Here is an 11160-nt window from a genome sequence, read left to right as displayed (position 1 = left end):
TTAATTATTCAAAATCTAAATGAAAATCCTAAAAACAACTTAAATAAGTTGCTAGTATTGCACATTCTCATAAATGGGAGCTGCAGCTGCATTTATTTTGACTATTTTTGTTTTATGTAGGTGATTAAAAAGAACCTCGAACTGATTTAGACAGACAGAAATGCTTACATAGTAATATCCTGTCATTTTCCTATCATTAATGTTATTTCGATTATTACATTAAGTAAATTTTACATTAATGCACTTTTTGCAATTAACAGCATCCGGTATAAGTTTGCAAATCCGGTTTACTTTAGTTGTTTTATTATCTTAGATATCAACTTCAAAAGCGACACATAGAAAGTTTGCCCATTAAATAAGAAATATATAAAGTAAAATTAAATTATTTTTTTTAAGAAATATGAAAATTTTAATTCCAAAATTGATTTCTCCCGTTGGCCACCAATTGGATTTTAGGTCCCCGCGGGGTTTTGGCAAACTCCAATTGGAGAATTTTCCATATGAGACGAAACGGGGGAAAAATCAGCAATTTGAAAAAAATCAAATATTACAATTTGGAACAGAAAATTACATTTCCATTTATGTTTTGAGTACTTGAGTTATTACCTTTATTAAAATCTGAAAAAAAGGGTTTTGTAAAAACGGCTCTCCAATTGGGGAAAATTCCAATTGGAGAATTCCACAGTCAATTTTTATTGATAAAATTCACCAATTGGAGAATACAGAAGTTCAAAAACACAGAAGTTGGAGAAATCACCAGTTGGAGATTTCCAAAGTATTACAGCTGCTGGGGGGAAATAAAGTTGGGATATATACATGCCATCATATAATTGCTAATTAATTTAATATTGATAGAATATTCAAGAAAATAACAATGCAAGATGTTAGTTGTTACCTGATTTCGCGTATACCATCGGTATTTTCAGCTTGTGTGCAATCTAAAGCAGTTTTATTATATACAACTGCGTCAGATGTGTAGTTTTATTATTCCTTTTCAGAAAACTGTTTGATCAAAATGCATATTTCACTAATAAATCTAAACAATCAAACTGTTTGCTTAATTTTGCATTTTCCAAAGATAATTCCTGGTGGTACTTGGTTATAATATTGAATTTTAAATCGACCTAAAGGTTAGAGAACACTGAATGTATTCCTTTAGACCACTCGGTAAGGAATACCCGTGAAAGCGCTTGCAAGCACTTGCTTCAAACAGGGTCCTTTAATTATTTTTCAAAGCACCGATGAACGGGTACAACTTTCATTGGTTAAATCTCACTAAAATAAACAAGCTCGATTTTGCTAAAGGTGAATAGCTGATAAAATCACTCACGAGTCCGTTTACCTGGCTAGAAACTGTTACTGTGTCATTTTTGAGAGGCCATCCATGAGATAGTACCCCTGGTGGGGATCGAACCCACATCGTCGTGGGTTAGAAGCAGAAACCTACACAACTAAACCACTTTCATCCTTAAAGTACCGAGAGGCAGGCATCACGCTGCAAAGGGATCGAGCTAAATGTACCATGGAATGAACCCACGACTACGACTTCCATAGGCAAACGCCTTAACCCATAGGCTACGGAGACGGTATTAATGCTTGTACTCAATTGAAGATTCAGGGGGAGGGGGTCGGTCCCAGTGCGCGCGCGCCGCCCTCCACCTCTTTGAATCGTCCGTTTATACATTCTCAGTCAATATCGGGAAAAATACAATATTAAGATAAAAATGCACTATTTCGGACTATAAATTAGAGGAGTACACCTACCCGGCCCAACATTTTAAGCCATTCAATTTCTGTTCTGAAGGAGGGGCGGATGTGGAAAGATTGAGCCAATGAGTTTCTGTAATCAGAATTGTTGTTTCATAATGTTATAGTTCCTTTAAACAGTTTAAACGTTTTATGACATCGAAATAAACAGACGCATGTTCAGTTTAAACATACTGTGTATACAACGTTCTCGTATCCCAGAGCGATGATGCTATGCATTATATTTATCATCCGACCTCTGATGAAAAGGAATGACAACGTTTAAAAGCTACCATTTATAAATTAATTATGATCACCTGACTGACTGAGTATCTGCCAAAACTTTTCTGTTTAAAGAGACTCTCTCATGTTTTGGCACCAGACATTTTTTTTTCTCGTAATGCATCTGAACACTTATATTTATTTTACTCCTTGGTACTGAAATTGCCGAGATAATAGTAACCAGGTTGATTTTCTTTTATACTTCAATTGCATTTTTAAAAAACGATTAAAGTATTAAAAATAAGTCTGGTTAAAGATGGAAGCAAGCCCATGCCGGTGCAGATAACACATACTCGTAGATTATGTCAATCAACTGATTGTGCAACAGCTTTTTGTTGAATCTTGTTAGTAACGCATTTCAAAATTTTGACTTCAAAGACTATATATTTTAGCACATATCAACATTTAGGGTTCCAGCCATCAATAGCTAAGCTTTAACATTTCGTTTGACTCACAATACTTTATTTCGTAATAACAATCATTAAAATCCAAGTAAAAGATGCATTTTCAAAACCCTGAACGCTTCGCTTATATTCACTCAAAAACTCAAGTTCGAAAGATTTAAAAAATGTATGTCATAAACATATCCTCTATAGCGCCTGAGGAAGCCCGTCCAAACCATTCATATACTAAAAAACCGAGTTTCTTAATATATAAATCTCTAATAAATTTGCCAAATAAAATTCAACATGGGTAAACAATTATAAAAAATAACGTATTTTATGTATTGCATCATATTTATAAAAAGATGAAGTCAATTGAATCAAATGAACATTTTCAGTGTACTTTCTTTCCTTAAGTGGACTTTTCATCTTACTCCAGCAAGTGAGGAGTATGGTTGATTCTCTTCGTGACTGAAATCCACATTTTTAAATACTTGGTGTATTTCAATTCTAGTCCATATAAACATCCCCTTCAGATTCTTTGACGATTGTATTTCCATGGGAGATCACTGCGCAGGATAAACATACAAGTGTTGTTTAGCCACACTGTGGTTTCAATATTGTCAGGGGCGTAGCAACCCCTCTATTCATGTGGATTCATAAATGTGCTGGGGGGTTCGGGGGCATTTTTGAAAATTTTTGAAAACCATGGTGCAATCTAGTGCATTCTGGGCGTTCCAATGTGCATTATTTAGTACTGGAAAATAACCAGTTTTTTGATCATGTAGTCAAGTTCGCATACTGCAACTTTTTTTTTTCATAACCATGTTTTTTTCAGCCGCGTATTCACGTATAGGCGGCTACACGCCTGTATGTTGTGCATATGCGTGTACAATTTGGTTTAAATGATGCATCCTTCATGTAACAAGTCCTTGCTGCTACACCAATAGAAACTGCATTGGATGTTAAAAGTAACAGAACTAGCACTGACGTTCCCATTTTGTCTGGGTCATTTAAATAATAGAAAACAAATAAAAGATAAACAAATTTGTTTTGACTTTTTTAATGAATTATATAAACACATTGTACAAACATATCATGACACTTATAAACAAAAAGTATGTTGGCAATTAAACAGTATGCTAGCTTTAAAGATTGAGACAAACCATAGGAATTTTACAGCGGTCTTAAAAGGTGTATTTAAAACTGCAATCTCACTAATTGAACGTTTTGACTACCGGTACTCTTTTATTGTTGGTCTAAGAAATATCTAGACCCAATTTTAACTGATATAAGACTGCTGAAAAAAGATCAGATTGCATTTTGTCATATTTATGGCTAAAATGATGTTTTATGGGTAATAGCATTACGAACAATTTAATGTAAATGAATTTTTCGGCAGTCTTACCAAACATTTTTGATTGGTTCTATTGTGAATTATCTAATATTGACTGAATTAAGGGAATGATAATCAAATCAGCTGATTTTGAGACAAACTTTCAATTGTCTAAAATGACAATCTGTAAAAGTGCAGTTTTAAGTTTTGATCTAAGGCTTCATAAACACATTGTTATATTGTCAATAACTGTTTAAAAGGTCTCATGTACAAAATAAGATAATAATTTTCATACAATATCTAAAATTGAATAAAATAATAAAGTACCATTAAAATATTTCTTAATAGTGCTGTTTCTCATCTGACAATACCATTCAAAGCCATCATTTCAACTATGAAGGTATTTTTAACTTTCAACTTTTTTTATAGCATATGCAACAAAATATACCAAACATATAAGCCATGAACAAAATTATTGTTCAACTTGCATTGTCCTTTACCTTTTAAAATGATCATTTTCCTGTTCTGTCTATTTGTAAGTTGTGCCCTGAGGAATGAAGTATGACTGCATGAATCACAAAAAGCAATAAAAACACTAAAAAATCCCCCATTACCCCTGTAATTTCTCATACAGCAGTAAAATCAAGCAATTTTCAAGATTGACTGTGCTGCCAAATCAAAAACATGCCCAAAAGGGCCTATACTCTACTGGCTGGGTTTGTGTGGTCAACATCACTGTTTTCGAAAAGAACCAACTCCTTATGGGTATCTGAATACTCAAAACTGAAGACTGTATCATATTCGCAAGCATTTATTACAAAATAACATTTTTTTATACTATCGAGGCCCATCATCTAATAATTTCAAGGCCCATAATCCAGGAAACATGGGCAGATCAGGTTTTCGAAAGGAACTGAGCTCTAATGGATATCCAAATACTGTACAAGTTTCATCAAGATACAATCAAAACTGATGACTGTATTGTGTTAACGAGCAATTGTTTACTGACACACTATTTTTTTTAATATCAAGGCCCAGAATCTAGGCATGCATGGGCGGATCTGGTTTTCAAAAGGAACCTAGTTGATAACTGGAGCCACGAAACCTAAGGGATCAAACAGCGAGTTCACCGTTGACAGCACTCCTCTGCGGGTTAATGGCTTTTCATCTTTTGACACACTGTATGTGAAAGAATCTGTCTCCAATTTCCAATTCATACCTAGGCTTCTCTGGGTAGGTAGAGTGTCTGACCCTATGCTTATGTCTTGAAGTTCTTTAGCCAAGTCAGCCTTTGGAAATGCTTTCATCACATCTTTGTTGTTTGAAGCAATCTTATGCAGACGGAGATTGCCTCCCTCTTGAAGAGCCCTTTGAGTCCGGGTTACCAGGTCTACAGCTGTTGTAGCATCAGGAAAAGATGATAGCGCGTCACCTACATAAAAGTCTCTCTCCACGAATTCTCTTACGTCTGTACCATAAACAGGTTCCATCTCTATTGCAGTCTTTTTCAAGCCATACGCTGCTATAGCCGGGGAAGGTGAATTGCCAAAGACGTGTGAGCACATTCGGTACTCTACCAGTTCTTGGTCCGGATCGTTGTCTTTAAACCATATGAAGCGCAGGTAGTTTCTGTGCGTCTCATGCACGCGGAATTGGAAGAATATCTGGCGTATATCAGCAGTAACTGCAACAGGGTGTCGTCTAAATCTCATTAAAACTCCCAAAAGGCTATTCATCAGATTTGGTCCTTGAATAAGTACTGAGTTCAATGAAGCCCCTTGGTATTGTGCAGCTGAATCAAAAACTACTCGAATTTGGTCTTTTTTCTTAGCATTATACACGCCGAAAATGGGCAGGTACCAGCATTCTTCTTTAGGCTGTAACGGAGGAGCTGGCGCAGCATAGCTGTTTTCGAAAATCCCTGCCATGAACTCGAGGAAGTGTTTCTGCTTCTTTGGGTCTCTTTTCAATGATGCTTGTAAGGAATGCGTCCTCTTCAAAGCTTGGTTTCTGTTATTTGGAAGTCTTTGTCTCGGGTTATGGAATGGAAGAGGGGCTGACCAACCCTCTGGTAACTTCTTTAAGTCTTTTTTCATGATTTCGAGAAACTCCTCATCCTCAGCAGAAAGACCTAATCTGTCATCATCCGGGGTATGGGCAAAAATGTCATTCAGAATGTCTGAAGATTGATCTGTTAGACTGTCTTTAAGCAAGAGACTATTTTCACATGGAGGAAATATAGATGCTCTGTTTGGTTCACGAATGTAAGTCTTGTTTACACACACCATTTTCGGAACATGCACTTTCCCGAGGCACGTTTCACCGATGATGACCCAACCGAGACTGAGCTCTTGCGCGAATGGGCACCCGTTTGGTCCAAGTCTCTGTTTAAGGACGTGATGCGCTTCTGCTAAATCTCTTCCAATGAGCATCAGAATAGGCGCTTGATCATCAAGTTCTGGGATTTTTTCGGCCAAATCTTCTAAATGCGGATAGGCTCTTGCTACCTCAGGTGTTGGTATTTCAGCTCGAATGTCGGGAATTTGAGTGCATTCTGTAAGTGGTGGAAGCTCAAAGCACCTCGTTCCGTCTAGGTTTTCTACTATGAAACCACTAGCTCTGCGGCCACTTGTGTTAACAGTACCGGAACATGAAGTTAAGGAGTAAGCCATCTCTTCAAAGCTCCCTAGGAAAATGTCAAAGAATTCTGGTCTTACTAATGACCGGTTACTCTGGTCGTCTATTACAGCATACATCTTCTTTCTGTTCTCTTCACCATTTCTGTGTACATTCACGCAGACGATCTTCGCGCAAGAGCGCCCGCTTCTGTCTTGGCCGCAAACCTGAGCACATGCAGTGCGTATTTCCGTTGTTCTTTTAGGAGCTTTCTCCCCACCATGCATCTCTGTCTTTTCAGCATGGGTATTATCATGACCAGAAGCAATGTCAAAATGTAAGGCTGTTGCATGGGCACCTTTGCACCGATTACACTGCACCTTCTTCTTGCAGTCCCGCGCAAGATGAGAGCTCTCTAAACAGCACTTGAAACAAATATTCTTGTCGCGTATAAACTTTCTTCTAACCACAATTGGCTTTCCCTGAAATGTACGACAAGAATTCAAGGTGTGACCTTCCACGTGGTGAAATGGGCATTGAATAGGGGTAGACTCTTGGGCTGCCGCTCCCTGCGATCTGTTTTCAGCTGTTGATCAATATACCTCTGTCTTATATGCAGCCATCTGTTTCTTTGTTGCGGAGGGTTGACAGGTTTGGTGTAACTTTCGTACATGAATCCCGGATCATTTCGCACTTTACTTATTTCACGTACATAGTTGACAAAGTATGAGAAGGACGGAAAGGGAACATTTCGGTCCGCCTTGTACTTTGCTGCTCTGGAAGTCCATCTTTCCTGCAAATTATGTGGCAGTTTGTTCACTATCGGTATGACGCCGCGTGAAGTGTTCATATATGATAGCAAATCTGTGTATGTTGGATTTTTCATGTGATTCTGAATTTCGTCCAAAATATCCACGAGTTCGAAGAGCTTCTTAGAGTCTTTTACACCTAACCTCGAAAAGTTCTGTAGCTTGTTTCTTAGTGAAGCTTCTACGATTTCAGGTGCCCCATACCTTTCGTCAAGTCTGTCCCACAGTTTTATTACACCACTTTCGGGGCACGAAGAGCTAGATGCTCGAGCACTAACAGCATATTTCACTGAATCGGTACCTAGCCATTTGACTAACAAATCTAGTTCCTCTCTCACACCAACACCAAGTTCTTCTATGACACTCTGAAATGTGGTCTTCCAGACAGGGTAGTTTTCTGGTTTATCATCAAATTTAGTAAGTCGAGAGAAAAGCAAATCTTTCCGCAGAAGGAAACGTGAAAGTTCTGATGCGACATCTTTATTTGAAACTTGAGGCACAAACTCTTTGGCCTTTGCATTTAATTCATTTGTGACGGATTTCTCTGAATGTTGGGACACACTTTGATGTTCAGCAAGTGATTCAACATATTGTCTTGTTATATCTTTCTTTGTACTTTTTGGAAGCTCATTAGGAATGTCTCGATGTGAGCTGAGCAATTCATCACAAATTGTTTCTTGTTCATATACTTCAAGTTCTGCTTCAGCGACTTTCACTATTTCATCCTCTTTTAACGCTTTAATTTCACCTTCAATGTCCACTCTTTTCTTGAGCAAGGCCGTTTCCTTTTCTATCATTGATTTTCTTGCTAAGGCTGCGCTCGCTTTAGCTTTCGCTTGAGTAGTTAGTGAAACGTTGGAACTTCTTGAAGAATTTGTTCTGTGACTTGACCCCGATTTTTCACTTCTTTTAGAATTGTTGCTTCTTACCGAGAATGAAGCTGTTTCATTGAAATGTTCAATCTGTCCATCTGTTTGCTTAAGAACTGTGTTGACTTTATCGTCACGATGCCTGTCTGTCACAATCTGTGTTTCTAACAACATAATACTGTCAGGAGTATGGACACTATCTAAATAGTCACAATAGTTTCTTGTGGACACTCGATATTCACCGTATAGCATGCATAAATTTCTCTGATATTGTTTAAGGTCACTGAGTGAACGAGCGTTAACATACTCTTTAAGAGCCACATCTACACTGTCCCAAGTGGCTACAAGTCTATCTTCGTAATCATCGATTTTCTGATGGTATATATCAAGAGCCTTCTCAGTAAGTCTTCTAACTCTCCTCCCATCTATCTGTTAATATTCACCGTCACCATTCTCTGCTGGACCGTTGTCTATATGACTGCTCCCAGGGTCCGAAGCCATGATACGAAGTGCCGAAATCTTTACTGTAACCGGACGAGGAATGTGAAGGCAAGACTGTGGTTGGTCCGATGTTTATTGTCGTAAAGCTTAAAATAGAAAAAAGGGCGCATTTACTATAATGCCCGGTATCTTATTCAAGACACACAATCAGGGCGCATAATCCCAAATGCCCGATGCTTAATTTTCAGTAATAATCCAATTAAAGTTTAATAAATTGTGCAAAAAAATATAACATGACTAAATATGTCAAATACATAGAGGTATAGATCTATTGATAATGTGAAATACAATATCAATAGATCTATAGATCTGTTATCTGGACTAGAAAGTTACAAACTATAATCAATTTACATTAAATAGCCAAGTAACCCACTGTAATACACGTTTAACACAATAGTACGAAAGCCATCTAGGACGAATCGACAAAAAATGAATCCCGAACGAAAAGCCGGGGATGCGAATATTACATTCTGATTACGAAACATACTAGGACGAATCTAATTTCAAGCAAGCAGCAAAAATACAACAAGAACTGCAAATTTTCGTGTCTACCCATAAAGAAACATATAAATTTACATCATATTCATATATATTGGATTGAAAATCAAAGAAATGCTTACATTTATGGCCTTTTTAAGTATCGCAAAAGTTTGGCGTGGTTGAATAACTCTAAATTTTACCTTCACAAAGAAGAGTATTAAAAAAAGATCAAACGTCCCATTCTGTTTCGTAACATATATATAATAAAGAAGAAAAAACAATATTTGTTAAAAATACATGAATTATGGGAGGATTTCACGTCTCAAAAAGTGGATCTCACTCCAATTTCCGATCAATTTACGGAATATTGCTCTTACTTCTTCATTTTTTGACAATTTTCAATAAACTTTGAAATATAAACCCTTCATGAGTCAGTTTTTAATATGTTCACAATAAATTTTGTAAAGTTCTGAGTGGATTTCACTTCTCCAAAACTGAATTTCACTTCGATTTCCAATCAATTTTCGAAAAATGGCTCTAAAATTTTATAAAAAAACCTTCATGAGGCATATTCCAATCCATTTATAAAAAAATATAAATAAAATGAATGAGTCCTGAGTGGATTTCACGTTTGGGAGGATTACGTGAAATCCACCTGATTCCTGTATCACTTGTACCCCGATTAGTGTATACACGTAAAAGTAGTAACGTTTATATTTGTTATGTTTTGTGCTGTGACATTTAATAATTGTTTTCAAATTAAACATTTGTTTATTTTTCTGAGATATAAAACATATGCTAAAAAAAAGTGAATTCTGTCTCTTCTGACGTCATTTTACTGGAGTGGCATCCCTTGACTTCAATATACAAATATACGTAACACATTCAAACGTGCAAGCCATTCCATATTTGGACATTTGATAGATAGCGGTTAATTTAAATCAAATTGTAACCGAAAAATAAAAAAGGCAGAATTAAATAGGCAGGTATATTATTAAATGGATTATTACGACATGATGCTTTCCTTGTGACCTGCATCACGTGCGTTCGGTGAGTAAACATGTATCCGTCTCGACGTGCGGTCATGGCGGATACGTGAGCATACGGCGGATACGTAAAGCATACGCTAATACAGTTAAACAGTGGTAGGTCGAAAACCGGCAGTAAGTCTAAGTCGAAGCTCAATCCCGTCTATTTTTATCTTCTATTTTCATATGAAATATTCAGACGCTGAATCTAAACCTAAAGAAGTCGATGAGTCAATTTCTAGCGCCGGTCCCGAATACACGAATCTTGCACACACCCTATGATAACTTTGAGGTCATAATTTCACATTATTCCAGGGAGCATATTTATTAATAAACAAACATTTGTCAGGTATAGAACATGACCGCTAACAATACTTGATAAGGGTATTTGAAAAGATTATTGTGAAAAGTTTATGAGGAGATTTTAATCATACTGATATGCTGTTTGTTTAGAATATGTGTTATTGTTGTTGTTGTTGTTGTTTTTTAGTCAAAATAAAGTTTGCTATTTTTTTCATTTATTGTTGGGTTTTTTCTACATTTTCACATTAAGTTTGAACATATGAGTGATTTTCACAGCGCAATATATACTTGTAAACTGACGTCTTTAAACTTTGAAAATACATTATAAAAAATTCATAATAGCCTTAATTGGGTCGTCCGGAACATAGGGTTACTCGGGGTTTTAGATCGGCCCCCGGCTTACTCGACCGATCATATTTTCACTGTAAAAATTCCATTACAATCGTTGAAAACTAAATAAATTTTATTCTTAATGTTTTGCAAAGAGACTGATCTGACTTTTTAAGTCTTATAAACAAAAACTGCATCTTTATTATTAACATGAATAATGATGTTCAGTCTGACATGTGCGCGTTTGGGGATTTACAGTATTCGTTGTTTACCTTGATCCTTGGGTCATGACATAGGATCTTGGTTGACATTAAGGTTACTTGGCTTTCCGTGTATTCTACATTGCTTTAATGATATGCAATTATGCAACAAGTCATTATAAAGAATCCTTTAACAACAATAGATCATGTGTAATTAAAGTTCTTCATAAAATTCCCAAGATATACCGAACATAATTATAATAAATGATGGCCAATT

General features: G+C 36.5%; 1 protein-coding gene across 1 annotated transcript; it reads right to left on the bottom strand.

The window, feature by feature from the left end:
- Positions 1-4826: 4826 nt before the first annotated feature.
- Positions 4827-6650, bottom strand: LOC128204486 (uncharacterized). The gene has a single exon (XM_052905900.1). It carries the CDS (start codon positions 6648-6650, stop codon positions 4827-4829), a length of 1824 nt encoding a protein of 607 aa, XP_052761860.1.
- Positions 6651-11160: the final 4510 nt, after the last annotated feature.

Source organism: Mya arenaria, chromosome 10 (genome assembly GCF_026914265.1).
Source record: "Mya arenaria isolate MELC-2E11 chromosome 10, ASM2691426v1".
Classification (NCBI taxonomy): domain Eukaryota; kingdom Metazoa; phylum Mollusca; class Bivalvia; order Myida; family Myidae; genus Mya; species Mya arenaria.
Note: the sequence above shows the minus strand (reverse complement) of the source record. Positions and strands in the feature narration are given on the sequence as shown.

Excerpts from the sequence above, each read along its gene's own strand:
- LOC128204486 (XM_052905900.1), bottom strand. The coding sequence starts at position 6,650 with ATGCATGGTGGGGAGAAAGCTCCTAAAAGAACAACGGAAATACGCACT.